The following is a 13,091-nucleotide window of genomic DNA, read 5'->3' on the forward strand; positions in this document are numbered from 1 at the left end:
CCCTGACTAATGGCCACTGCACCGGAGCAGCCCGACTATGAAGCATCGAAAACATGCAACCTGAACGGCTTTGAGCCATCGAAGTATTAGTAAGATTTCTCAAACATGGCAGTAATGACTATGAACTGAGAGGTGGCGATTGGTGAACAATTTACTCCAGCTAAAGAGGTCCAGGGAGTAATTTACACAGTCAGGCATATGAAAGGGAAGCTAAGATAAGCCAGTACCCAATTTCATCTCCCACGTGGCCACTTGCTGTATTTTGTCTTTTGTTTTGCGTAATCGTCTTTCCGCAGGGTGAAGAGATCAATTGAACTGCGTCCACCGGAAGTTCGGAACTACATTGGCTCTGACAGAACGAACCCGCAGGGTTGATCTGCCAGCCGTGAAAGCAGGGCCTTGGGAAGGTAACTAAGAGGCTTCACGGTGAGGCTCCAGAAGCATGTAATATGGAAACCCGCACTTTCGAATTAAGTACTCGCTAAGTTTGAAAGGTTGACTTACACTGCGAGCCTTGTTCCAGCCGACTTCAAAGTTGCTGGCTTTGATTCGACTCTCGTTCCGAAATTTCCGTTCTAGGCACTGCACTACGACAGTAGCGGCTGTAACTCCTGTCAAGCAAATAAGGCGCCGGAGAGGGGCACCACGAATTCGATTCGATTGATCCACCCTTCAGATAAAGTGCGATAGAGGGGCACCGACCAGAATTAGTCACTCCCGTCTGCTCTGCGAGTCACCCTTCGCATCGACGACGCACGCGCACACCTCGACACTGGAGCATTTCTCTTGTCCACTACCCAGCTTGGCCGCCTCGAACTCAAGTCTATACCTCCTCCTGATCGAAGCGACACCATCGCCTCCATTCGCGCACAGCAATGGCGGCCGATCCGAGCACGGTAGAGGGTGCCCCGCCAGCGACCCTGGTCCAGGACCAAGACATCAATCCCTGGTCCGTTGAGGGTGCCCAGGGTGCCGACGGCGAGGTCGCTGCCATTAACTACGAGGCTCTCTCCCAGTATGTTCTCTCCTCCTCTGCCTTCCTTCCTTCCGCTCCTTGAAGACGTTCCCTCCTTGCTGACTACCACCCTCCTCTCATGCAGGAAATGGAACACCCAGCTCATCGACCAGGCCCTCCTGGAGCGCTTCGAGCGCGTCACCGGCCGCAAGCCCCACCGCTGGATGCGACGGGGGCTCTTCTTCTCCCACCGCGACTTTGAAAAGATCCTCGACCGGTACGAGCGCGGCGAGCCCTTCTTCCTCTACACCGGCCGCGGCCCCAGCACCGGCAGCCTGCACCTCGGCCACACCATCCCCATGCAGTTCGCCCAGTGGCTGCAGGAGGTCTTTGACGTGCCCCTCGTCTTCATGTTGACCGACGACGAGAAGGCCGTCTTCAAGGACAACCTCACCTTCGAGGAGGTCATGGGCTACGCGATGGACAACGCCAAGGACATCATCGCCCTCGGCTTCGACGTCAAGAAGACCTTCATCTACAGCGACCTCAAGTACCTGTCGCACCACTTCCTCATGAACGCCTGGGAGTTCTCCAAGCTCGTCACCTTCAACCAGGTCCGCGGCGCCTTCGGCTTCAACGAGAGCACAAACATCGGCCGCATCTTCTTCCCCTCGGTCCAGTGCGTCGCCGCCTTCGCCACCTCGTACCCCCAGATCTGGTCCGACACGCCCTCGGAGGTCCGGACCAAGGAGATCGCCTCCATCCCCTGCCTGATCCCCATGGGCATCGACCAGGACCCCTACTTCCGCCTCGTGCGCGACATCGCGCCCCGCATGGGCAACCCGTCGCCCAAGCCCGCCCTGATCCACTCCAAGTTCCTGACCGCGCTCCAGGGCGCCGGCGGCAAGATGTCGTCCTCGAACCCCACCTCGGCCATCTTTATGACCGACACCGCCAAGCAGATCAAGGTACGCACGCAACACATGTTTTTTTTTTCCTTTCCTTCGCACCTCCTCAATACCTTGCTAACCCCCTTTCTCCTCCCTCCCGTGGCACCACAGACCAAAATCAACAAATACGCCTTCTCGGGCGGGCAGGTCTCGGTCGAGGAGCACCGCCGCCTCGGCGGCAACCCGGACGTCGACGTCTCGTACATCTACCTGACCTACTTCGAGGACGACGACGCCAAGCTCGCCAAGGTCTACGACGACTACAAGCGCGGCGACCTGCTCACGGGCGAGCTCAAGAAGCTCGCCATCGACCTGCTGCAGGACTACGTCCGCGACTTCCAGGAGCGCCGCGCCACCGTCACCGACGAGGTGCTCGAGTCCTTCATGACGCCGCGCCGCCTGCGCTGGGGCGGCAACCCCAACCCGAAACCCCTCACGCCCGAGGAGAAGAAGGCGCTCGAGGAGCAGGCCAGGAAGGAGGAGGCCGAGAGCAAAGGGAAGGGCAAGGGCAAGGGCAAGAAGGGCGGAGACGGCAAGAAGAAGGAGGAGGGCGAGCAGGCGCCAGCTGCTGCTGAGCAGGAAATTCCCATCAGGTAGAGCATAGATCCAAAAGGGGTGTCTGGTCGAGAGTGTCAAGATTTAGATCGTAGCGTTGCCAGCATGTGCGTTTGTTGCGTAGACAAAAGAAAAAGAAAAAGACTTGTTGTCATGGTTTCGCTCGATACGTGAGTGGCGGGCAATCGAGAGCATCAGCGAGCAGTCACAAAAGCACGGTCAAGCACGGCAATGGCAGCATGTATTCATCCACAACGTCATTCTCATGTGCGTATTTACCTCGACGCGTCTCGGACATTCGCCCAGGCTATCTCATTTCCTCCTCATGAACTACCTCCCCCTCCTCCTCCATCAGTCTCGCCCTCCATTCTAACATCATCAACAAACGACAAAAGAAAAGCCACATTTCATGCAAGAAAAAACCCGTTACATCTCGTGACACGCGCGGCCCGGGCCCATCCCAAGCCCGCAACACGCACAGGGGAATAAAAAAGGTTTCAGAGTAAGAGTGAAGAGATATGATCCTCCGACAGAGAGAGAGACAATAAACAAGAATGATGATAAGGGTGTTGGAGAGAGAAGAGTAGTAATGTCCAGGTAACGAGGTGTTTGTGCATCGAGCCCTTTTCGGTCTTTCCCCCCGAGCCTCCGATCTCCCAGAGAAGTTGTAGGATTACCCAAGAAAGTAGTTGTAGTAGTAGTGTTGCCCAAAAGGAGATGATCGCGTACGAGAGGGGATGGAAAGCGCAAGAACTCCAGGCAATGTAATGGTACTGGTGGTAATAGCAGCGGGTGGTATTCGTGTTGACAAAAGGAAATAATCAAATGATTTGTTGTAGTCTTGAAACATGTCGTCTAGCCAGGACGGCTTGTCGTCAGGTCCATCCGTCTCGTTCGGTCACGGACCCTTTTTATCCGTCTCATCAACGCTCGGTGCTGCGCAGCCCACCGGTCGATCTCCTCCCAGTCACGCCAGGCCCGCCACTCTGCCTCCGGCTGCTGGGCATCGGGATCCCGCTAGGACCTGGTATGCCCGAGCCGCTGCCCTCGGTGTCAAACTTGGAATACGTGCCCCTCCGGCTCGGCGTCCTGAACTCTCCCTCAAACGACTCGTCCTCAGGCAGCCCGCTGATGCTGGCCGAATGACCGTGCATGCTCCCGCCCAGGGAACTGCGAGGTCTGCCCATAGGTGTGCGAGCGCCGCCGAGCGAGGTCCGCGACATGGGCCGAGGTGGGGGCATGTCTCTGCTGTCCGTTCTGCTAGCCGGTCTAGCGTACGACGAGATACTAGCTCGCGAGCTGGGCCGAGAGGCAGACGCATCCGAGTCGACAGGGTGTCGGTTGGGCAGCGGCCCAAAGGATAGACGGCTGACACCGGAGGTGGAGAGACGAGGCACGTGGCTCTTGCCCGACTGGCTCTGGTTAAAGGCATGGCTGGTTGGTGTGGTGTCGTCGTTGGCGATGCTCGATGCCGTGGAGCCAACAGTCCGTTTCCTAGAGCGGATTGTAACAGTAGACGGCACATTGCCTCCACCAAGGACGGAAGACCTGGGCGAGGCGCGCGGCGGGGTGTTGACTGGTCCCGGGAGCTTGGAGCGCGCCGAGTGCACTCTGGCCTCGAGGCGCTGCATTTGTGCAGTGAGCGAGCGAATATGTGAGAGAGAGTTGGAAGCGGGTATCTTGTGGGAGGTCGAGCGGACAGTCTTGGCTGCCGAGGTGCGCGATGCCGGAGTACGGAGAGTCGTGCTGGAGGTGGTGAGGTTGCGGGTGCTGGGTGTCGGTCTCGTGCTCGTAGAAGTGTTGAAACCCCGAGGCTTGGGCGTGATGCTGTGATCCGCCGATGGTAGTCGCGATTTCTTCTGGACTGGAGCCGGTGTCTTTGCTGTCGAGATCTTGGGCAGGGTCGCCGACACGTCCGACATGGGCGGTGAGGGAGGATCCTGCAGCTCCGAGAGCGTCTCTGCCGTAGACAGCGACTTGGTATCCGGAGGGGTTGTAATGAGCGGCGAGCTCGCCGTCGAGTTCGGAGAGTGGTCGAAGGTTGGCGATTCGGGGATAGAGATGTCGGTCGAGATGGTCGACAAGTGGCGAGCCTCTTGTTTCTTGATCTTGTCCTGCATAATCTCTGCCTCGATCTTGAGCTCGGAGAGTTCTTCACGTAGGCGCTGTGCCTCGACACGCAGGGTCTCTCTTTCGCGCTCGCCGATCTTGATCTCTTCCTCCATCATAACAGCCCGCTCGATGGCAACATTATACTTGGATTCCAGGTCCTCCAGCGACGAGGTGGTGTTGCGCGCTTGTCGCTCAAAGTCATCGTTGGCCACTTCTATGTCGCGCAGCTTCAGCTGAAGTGTCCTATTTGCGTCGCGAAGCGTCGTGATCTCCTTCTCGAGCGTGTTTTGGGCGGCGTTCGCCTCGGCTTTAGACTCTTTGTATTTGCGCTGCAGACACATGGCGGTCAGCTCGATCTCGCCGGCAAACACTACACGGGGCAGTAACTAGGTTGCATGTGCTCACCTTCCACTCCTCGACCTCGTAGTCAAGCCCTTCCGCCTTTTCGCGCAGCCCTCTTTCTCGCTTGTCCGCCGCATCCAAGTCCTTCTCGAGCTCCGCTTCCAGTTCCTTGCTCGACTCTCTGAACTCTGACAGCTCGTGCTCTAGTTGCTCATACTGTGACTTGTACCAGGCGAGGGCGTCCTCGGCGCTGGCGTCTCCCGACGGGGGAGACGAAGGTGGCTCTGCCATGGTCTAGCTGCTGATCCCGGTGGTTTGCACAACGGGTCGCAAACCAACCAGAATGCGCTTTGCGGGAGGAAGGGCCAAGGGCAGGAGGAGAAAAGGGCGGTCGGGAGTCGTGCGCAAATGACGCAGGCCGGATCCAGAGAGGGCAGACTCCGTCCACAGAGGAGTCGACAGTGGCTCTGGTGAAGATGTCGCGCGACTTGCGGCTTCGCCTGCGGTCGGTCAGGTCAACACAGATGCCCAAGTAGGTCCTTTAGAGCATTGCGCATGCGCGAGGCATCGGCATACTTTTGAGATATCCGCCCAAGGAGTAAGGGAGGAGTGGTGCCGACCAACACAGTCAAGTGCTGCTCCTCCGCGTGCGAAAGGGGATGACGAGTCGGCCGGAACGTTTGTGGTTTCGGGGCAGTCGATGACCCCGTTTGTCGTCGTTGTTCGTGGTCGTGGCCGCCTGAGTTGTCGAAATTACTTACTTACCTGCCTACCTAGCGATGTCGAAGAGGCCCAGAGTGTCGAAGGGGGCGCTATCGCAGGCTCGTGTGTTGCGGCGGTGGGCGATGGCGATGGCGGAGAGGAGGGGAGGCGGATGGAGAAAACGGCGGCCCTCCTTGTCTCGACACATACACACACGCACTATCGGCGCTTGTTTTCGTTGATGATAGGACATTATGCTATTATGGGGGGGAGCGACGCTGGCCCCTTGTTTTGGCATGGCGCTAAGCCTGTTTGGGGTCGTCCTGGCTACCACGGGCAACCGTGCGAGGTTCATCGCTCCTTCCAACTTCCCACCTGCCCCACCACGAAACAAACATCAGACGAATCCCGCCCAGAACCCTAACCCTGCCCAACGAAGATTGCATCATCATCATCGATTAGACACAGACGTGCCGGGCCTCGTTGCGGCATCTTCCGAGAAGCTATTCGTTTTACTCTCCATTTCTCAATATTCCGGTACAAACCCCTTGCGCTAACAGTGTTCACTTTGCATCTCATTCAAAGGTCCAGGAACATCACAAGTACGAAGAACAGTGAAAAACATGCAGATTCCCTCGGATACCTATCTTTGTCCATCGTACAATCCTCCTCCCGCAAGAACTATCAGACTGAAATATGCAAACTGGTCAAATACCGCCCTGCAAACACTGCTTGGTCGTCCCTGGCCCGTAGCCTCAAGCACTGAACTCCTCAGCGCGCTTCTTCTTCTTGTCCCGGACCGAGAAGTACTCAGGGTTCCACTGTGAATGGCTTGTCAGCATCAAAGTCCGACTGTTCGACGTCAGATTGGTAAGAACTCACGCCGTCAGGAATCGCGATGCACCCATCCTCCGAAAAGACTCGGATCTCGTTGTTCTTTTCGCATAGCCCGGTGCTGGGCTTGGTGTACAGCACCATCTCTTTCCCCAACTTCTCGAATCCCTTCATAAAGACCGAGACAGAGTCGCCCTTGTGTTTAGCCCAGAACGGCTGGCAGTTGTTGCTCATGTCTTTCTCGCCAAGGGTCAGAAGTTCCCAAGTCTTGTCGCTGCTGTTGATCTTCCCGCTCTTTGGGCAAGGTCCTCGGAAAGAGTAGATCTCCCTACATGATCAATCAGTCATGGTCACATGAAATAATTAAGGAACTTCGTTTTGTTGTGTACAACATACCAAGAATCAACGGCAAGCGTGGACCCAAAGAGGGACAGGGAAGCGAGAGCCACAGCGGTGAACTTCATTTTGGCAGTGTTTAGAATGGTGGGTGTGCGAGATTTGAATGTAGAATCAAAGTCTGTGATAAGATTGATGTGTTGAGGGTTGTGAGCGGTCTTGAGTTGGTTGTTGTTGTTGTGATGATGTGATTGATGGTCTTCTGTTCGTCTCATATCGGGGCAACCATGGTGCTCTTTATATTTCTCTCTTTCCTCCGTCAGCCCCCATCCCGCAACCCATCTCGCTCATCGTGAGCGCTCCAGTCATACACACAAAGTCTCTGTTGCCGAGAATAGAAACTAATATTCCAAGGGGAGATGGAGATCCGATCTTCAATAAGAGCTGCGCAGTACGTCACGATCAAAGCAGTGATCCTGGTGAGTATGGCTCGCCTTCCTGAGCTCACTCGGTGCAACGGTTGCATGTCTTTTGCGGCGTGTAGGGACTGGTTGTATTGACGTCAAGCGCGCGATTCAGAAGCCGACGTACGTTGTACGTTGTGCAATGAGCCACTGCGGCGGCAATGCAAGAGAAGCGCTGTGCCAGTGATGATGCAATCGGTATTTGATGCATCGCGGTTGCTACCCCAAACCTCATCCCACTCACCGTCATAATATGAGAGACTGTGACCGTGCCGTACAATGGGCTGGTGATCTGCCCAACGCATCAAATGTTTCTATTCTCGTCGAGCGAGTGGAGTTGGCCTCGGTGCGGCTCGGTCCTTTCTGAGTTGAGCCTGGTTCGCCTCAGAGACCCGCATAATTATGCTTCTTTTCTCTGCCTCTCACCAGTCCAACGATCGGCATTGGTCATTAAACTCACAGACGTGGGCCCAGGCTGATGTAATTTGCCCACTTCAGCCATCGTTGTGTCTATTTTGCTCGTCCGAAATCGTCACAGCGGAACAGTCTGCTGGGATGAGCTATTGAAACGTGCAGTCGATGTTCAACGTAGCCGGCGCTTGTGTTTGCGTTATTCCCGCGCGGCGCGTCTACGTCCTAACGCAACCCTACTCCAGCCCCTCAGGGGGAAATGGATAACTGTGCCGCAAACGGTGACGATATATGTCAACCATCGAGATTCAGCCGCTACTAAGGCGTTGTGACAATCACTCGCTACTACAAAAAGCTTACTTCAACAAACCTTGTCTTGTATGGATCTACGCGGCGTAGTCGCCGTAAGGAGCCGCATTACTTCCGCCAGCACGCGACATCTTTGCTTGATATGTTGATCGTCTATCTAGGCTTATTAAACCGAAACTATGATTCCGTCAGTGCACGAGACTTTTGACCTCAGAGCTCTATTTTCAGTTATGACTTCAGAGTAACATCATAGGATATGAACGTTTCCAACTCAAAGCTGAGGTCAAAGCAGTCCATCGACCCTTGCAATCATTGTCCAAGAATAGCTATGTCTTGGATACTGATGCAGATCAGAACGACCAAAGATGCTAATGGATCTTCTGGGTGATGTCAAACATCAAAGTTTCTCAAGCCTCGCCATTCTACGACAGACATTGACTGTTTCGAGTATAAGTAGAGGGCGGGAGTCGAGTCTGGGGGCGACTTGGAAACAAACCACACCACACCATCAACAACTTTATCTTCACACTCCAAACTCTTTTCCAAAACATTCACCAACTACATCAAACTGAAATAGCACAGCTTCTCAGCTTCATCCGCAAAAATGCCTTCCTTCACATCTACCGCGGCCATGGCTGCATTGGTCCTGCAAACAGTGTCCGCAGCAACTGATACCTTCAACTTCTGCACCGAGAGCAAGTGCTCAAAGTGTCCTGTTCAACTCGGTAGCAGAGGCACGGGTTTCCCCAAGTGCGTCGTGTATCAGTCAAAGAACATCTTCCCTGGCCAAGGGTTCAGTGGCTCCAAGGGCGGGTAAGTCAACCTTCCGCATGCCCAGCCTGCTTCCTCCCTCAAGGCACGTTGCCTGACCCTTCTCAGCGGCCACAAGGTCTACCTCGACGTGGCGCAGCCCGACAAGGACTGCCAGATCATCGTCCGCTCGCCAGCAGACACCACCAAGCTAGCCTGCGGCACGTTCAAGGCCAGCTTCTCGCACGCTGCGTGCGCCATGATGGACCTGGACAAGACCTTCATGGTCCAGTACTGCTGCGGCAAGAAGTGCGTGGATGCCGGAATCGGCGACGACGACGGCGACAACTCCAAGCTTCGCTACGTCCGCGCCCTCGATGCCCGCGGCGCCGGCGGCCTCTACCTCCACGACGCGAACGGCACCGTCATCGAGCCCGACGAGGTCGCAGACATCCCCACGGCGGTGCCGCGCGCCATCGAGGAGCGCAAGAAGAAGGGCAAGTGCGACGGTGACTGGAAGCAGACCGATCACTACACCAGGCCCGCCAACAACGTCCAGATCGTGCTTGATGAGGCGACGGGACCCGGCCAAGTTAAGATTGAGACGACGAGGTCGCAGTCGTGGACGCAAAGCTCCGGCATGAACCTAGGTGTTGCCGACATCCTGTCGCTCGGCGCAAGCATCACGCAGGAGGAGACAGAGGAGAAGAGCGACAACACGGGCTACACCTTTAACCTCGAAGAGGGTCAGAGCGGATCGATCGGCTTTACCTCGACTCTCAAGTGCACCGTCGGTGAGTTGCCATCCTGTCTTTCTCGTTTCACAATCCAGGCCTTTCCGCGTGCTGATGTACACTATTTCTACAGGCTCCGGTACTTGCAGTGGGAAGACGGTCAAGGGCGAGATTTGCTGGCCGATCTACAACAAGAAGACCAAGCATCTCAAGGGTACCACATCGGTGATCACCCACGATTGAAGCATACGGGCCCCTACATCACCAGCATCACTCCCTTCCGAGGATGGAAGTTGAGTAGTTTTCTTGTCGGATTCTCCTATCATTCACTGTATCACTAAGGTCTCTCTCTTTTGCTTTTATCTGCTATTCACCTGTTGTTTCCTTAGTCTTGTCCTGCATAGTGTTCTGGAATTAGCTTCACATTGTCCAAAAAAAAAAACGTACATGACACTGACAATGAGCGTCTTGTTCCACGTGATAAAGATGAAATATGATGACTGGTCACCGTTGAAGGAAATCACGAAGAAAGTGCCAGGGTGCATAGATGGAGGTATGCATCATTCATGCTCCGTGTTCCTGACCTGGCTATGCACCTGATCTCCGTACCCCTGTAACTACACAGGCACTCCTTAGTCCTGGAAGATGTTGAGAGCTAACCCTCCAGCGGCTGGCCCACAAGAACGGAGCTCATTTTTGCTGTCGAGGTGAAATCCAATGCATCTTCCAGTTCTAAAACTGTCAGAACCCTTTCCCTTTCCCTTTGTCGAGTTGAATTCTACGATGTTGCCAGTTCTCAAAACCTCCTTGAGATTAAGAAGCCCTCTTAACAAAGAACACCTATTCACAAAGAGACAGGTGTGAGTACGTGTCTATTCCAAGACGCGTGCGCCACCCCTGTTGTCGGGTAAGTGGAGTGTGGAATCGGGGCCAATCCAGTCCCCGTCCGCCTTGTCATGTATTTCGCTGTATCGAAATGACTGGATGAAATAGACCGGAGACGCTTCCGAAGAAAGTGGCAAATGGCTGCCAACAGAGAACAATGGATTGTGTGTCGTTTCGTGCCATTTCGGCACGATCACTAATCAAAATATCGCGAATGGCGTATTTGGAGACTGGCAGCCCCATCAGGCTCTGGTGATCAGCAGTCCATTAGTTTCAAGTCATGGGGAACTGGCCCGGTGATTGTAACAGAGGAGATGTTATTGGTAAGGAGGCGCCCAATCGGCAAGAGCCTCTTGTCAACAAGGATCATCAGGACCCTGGTTGCATCGCCCTATCTCGGATAGCTCAATGTCCGGTAGGCAGAGTGAACCAAAGAAGATGGAAGATACACTTCTCCTAGGTCGGTGAACGCCCCAAAAGAATCGGATGAACACCGTGTGTGCCTCGCAAGTATCTCCGCTTTGGACACTGCACCCTTGCACACGGCACTGGGCGCCCTGTCATCGCAGACTCTTCAAGACCTATCGGATGAGCATTCCTCATATTGCCAAGACACAAATGGTGGTCCAAGTGACCGGAACTTGATGAAGCCGAGAAGTTCTGCCCCGCCTCGGCGAATGACGAAGAAGCCGTTGCGCCAGAGGGGCAGTTTTACACGATAGGCATGACACTGCTCGCTCGTCAGTGGCTGGCTGTGGGCTTTCAAGTGCGCTCCTCCAGCGTCATCGGCCATTCTTACCAGGTTCTTGGTAGCTACCAGGGTCCAAATTCCACAGCCTTGGGCTGACGTTTTCTGGCCAAGATCGGCGGAGTGTGATGTGTGGGTGGTGGCTTGACATGACGTGGGGCCGTGTGCTTGTGGTTGGCGGTCCGTGGGACAGGACCGAAAAGAAGCAAAGAGGGAATGCCGATGATTCTCGGGAATTTCGACGCGGAGCTGCTCATCGTGTGTGACGACGGCTGAGCCGCCTGACGCATGGCACAAATGTGATCCGTGCATTAGCAAACGACATCGTCGGATGCGACTGGGTCACTTGGCAGTTTGCAAGTTTGCGAGAAAACATAGTAGGGGTTTCCAAAACGGCTAAGGGAGTCTCATGTTTAGGGTACCCTTCTATTCATTGTGCAAGATCTTCTTGTAGAAAGCTCCAAGTGTTAAGGGCTATTAAACAGTGATATCACCTGTGAATGAAGCCTTTCAGTGTAAAGTGTTACGAGTGGTCAAAGACATGAATGCATGTAATTATGATTATAAAACTATTTAGGACCAAAAGTAACGCTGATTTCCCGCAAGAGTCAAAGCGCTGAAAGCCATCGCTGAGCAGACGCCAGCTTCTTTCAGTGACCAAAAGCATTCAAAACGCTGCAACAAACAAAGTAACCCCTCCAGCAGTTGCCTGCGTGCCTCTATGGCAAGACCGGGGAATCGAGACATTGAAATTGGGTAGTTTATCAGCTGGGAATGGGAACGCCAGCACCTTGAAGGCGACGGATAATGTCGCGTTCGGATTGAGCTAGAGAACCTATTAGCCTTTCTGATCTGGAAAGGAGAGAATGATGCCGGATACTCACAAGGTCGACCAACCGCAACGGACTCGTCGAGCGCCGTGATAGTCTGGGTCTCGGCCGAAGCCAGATATCGCGAACCCTGTGCATCGTTGTAGTCGAGCATGTGGATGTCGATGCGTATGCTGTACACTCCGGGCCAGGCGATGCTAAGGTCGAGAAAGGCGAAGTAAAGCGACGTGGGGCTGTTGTTGCGGCTGCTGCTTCCGCCACGACGGCTACTGCTATCAGCTAAAACAGTCGGAGTGACAACAACGGTGCCGCCCAGCTGGTTAGCCAGGACGTTGCCGGCGCCGTCGAGAAGAATTGCCTGGCCATAGACGTATGCTCCGCCATCCTGGATGCCCGAAATACGAATGCGGGCTACTACTGGTGGGTACATTTGCGTTCCCGTCGTAACGGTCGAAGGGGGTTCAACCACAATGGAAGCCATGGTGGTGATCGTGGTGGTATGGGAGGGTAAGTCTGAGAGTGTAAAGCCGTTGAAGTTGATACTTGCTTGTATCCGATTTGTCGCAGGCTGTCTGAGAGGAGATAACAAATCCCCTTCTGTTAGGTTCATGAAAGAGTTTATATACTGGTCTTGAGCCTCAGTTCTGCACTAATCGAGGTGTAACACCAGTGAATTTATGAGGTAACAGCTGAATCATCGCAAAGAGTTCTTTCGGTAGTCGCGGCCGGGCCAGAAGCGCCACTTTGTCTCGACCTAGAACGGATGGAATCATCACTTCCCGGGTCTGTTCAGCTTTGGTGCCAAGAGGAAGGAATCCCAAGCCTCGTTATTAGCCCTGACGCAGTTAAGACGCAGTATGGATTCAAAGAGTAGAGTGTGATCAAGGATCTCGCTCCGGTCTCAGTCTGATGAATAGGAAGGCCAGGGCTTGTCATCAACTTTCAAGGGCAAGCAACTGAACGCTAGGATCGAGATAGCACGTCACGCAACCATGACCCTAAGCTTGGACACCTAGCGATCAATCACTACACCAAATTAGGAAGTGTACATAAAAACAAGCTAGTCGACGGCGATCGTACCTCTGGCTGCTTCCGCATAGACTAGTACGGATCCGAGTGAATGTGGTACTTCCCCGGCAGCTGCCCCTGGTGTACCCGCAGATCGTAGTCTAGT

General features: G+C 54.5%; 5 protein-coding genes across 5 annotated transcripts; 2 read left to right on the top strand and 3 right to left on the bottom strand.

Annotated features, from left to right (window-relative positions):
- Nucleotides 1–875: 875 nt before the first annotated feature.
- On the top strand, nt 876–2,502 carry E0L32_011265 (uncharacterized protein; the record flags this gene model as incomplete). Its single annotated transcript, XM_031133975.1, has 2 exons — nt 876–1,015; nt 1,101–2,502. The coding sequence occupies 2 exons, from the start codon at nt 876–878 to the stop codon at nt 2,500–2,502; spliced, it is 1,542 nt and encodes a 513-aa protein (XP_031000732.1).
- Nucleotides 2,503–3,383: 881 nt separating this feature from the next.
- On the bottom strand, nt 3,384–5,869 carry E0L32_011266 (uncharacterized protein; the record flags this gene model as incomplete). Its single annotated transcript, XM_031133976.1, has 4 exons — nt 3,384–4,901; nt 4,978–5,198; nt 5,254–5,414; nt 5,688–5,869. 4 exons carry the CDS (start codon nt 5,867–5,869, stop codon nt 3,384–3,386), a joined length of 2,082 nt encoding a protein of 693 aa, XP_031000733.1.
- Nucleotides 5,870–6,371: 502 nt separating this feature from the next.
- Nucleotides 6,372–6,914, bottom strand: E0L32_011267 (uncharacterized protein; the record flags this gene model as incomplete). Its single annotated transcript, XM_031133977.1, has 3 exons — nt 6,372–6,437; nt 6,499–6,778; nt 6,847–6,914. 3 exons carry the CDS (start codon nt 6,912–6,914, stop codon nt 6,372–6,374), a joined length of 414 nt encoding a protein of 137 aa, XP_031000734.1.
- Nucleotides 6,915–8,574: 1,660 nt separating this feature from the next.
- On the top strand, nt 8,575–9,697 carry E0L32_011268 (uncharacterized protein; the record flags this gene model as incomplete). Its single annotated transcript, XM_031133978.1, has 3 exons — nt 8,575–8,783; nt 8,850–9,514; nt 9,588–9,697. 3 exons carry the CDS (start codon nt 8,575–8,577, stop codon nt 9,695–9,697), a joined length of 984 nt encoding a protein of 327 aa, XP_031000735.1.
- A 2,154-nt stretch (nt 9,698–11,851) lies between these two features.
- E0L32_011269 (uncharacterized protein) lies at nt 11,852–12,398 on the bottom strand (the record flags this gene model as incomplete). Its single annotated transcript, XM_031133979.1, has 2 exons — nt 11,852–11,913; nt 11,972–12,398. 2 exons carry the CDS (start codon nt 12,396–12,398, stop codon nt 11,852–11,854), a joined length of 489 nt encoding a protein of 162 aa, XP_031000736.1.
- Nucleotides 12,399–13,091: the final 693 nt, after the last annotated feature.

Source organism: Thyridium curvatum (genome assembly GCF_004353045.1).
Source record: "Thyridium curvatum strain D216 chromosome Unknown NODE_102_length_128654_cov_80.091529, whole genome shotgun sequence".
Classification (NCBI taxonomy): Eukaryota; Fungi; Ascomycota; class Sordariomycetes; order Thyridiales; family Thyridiaceae; genus Thyridium; species Thyridium curvatum.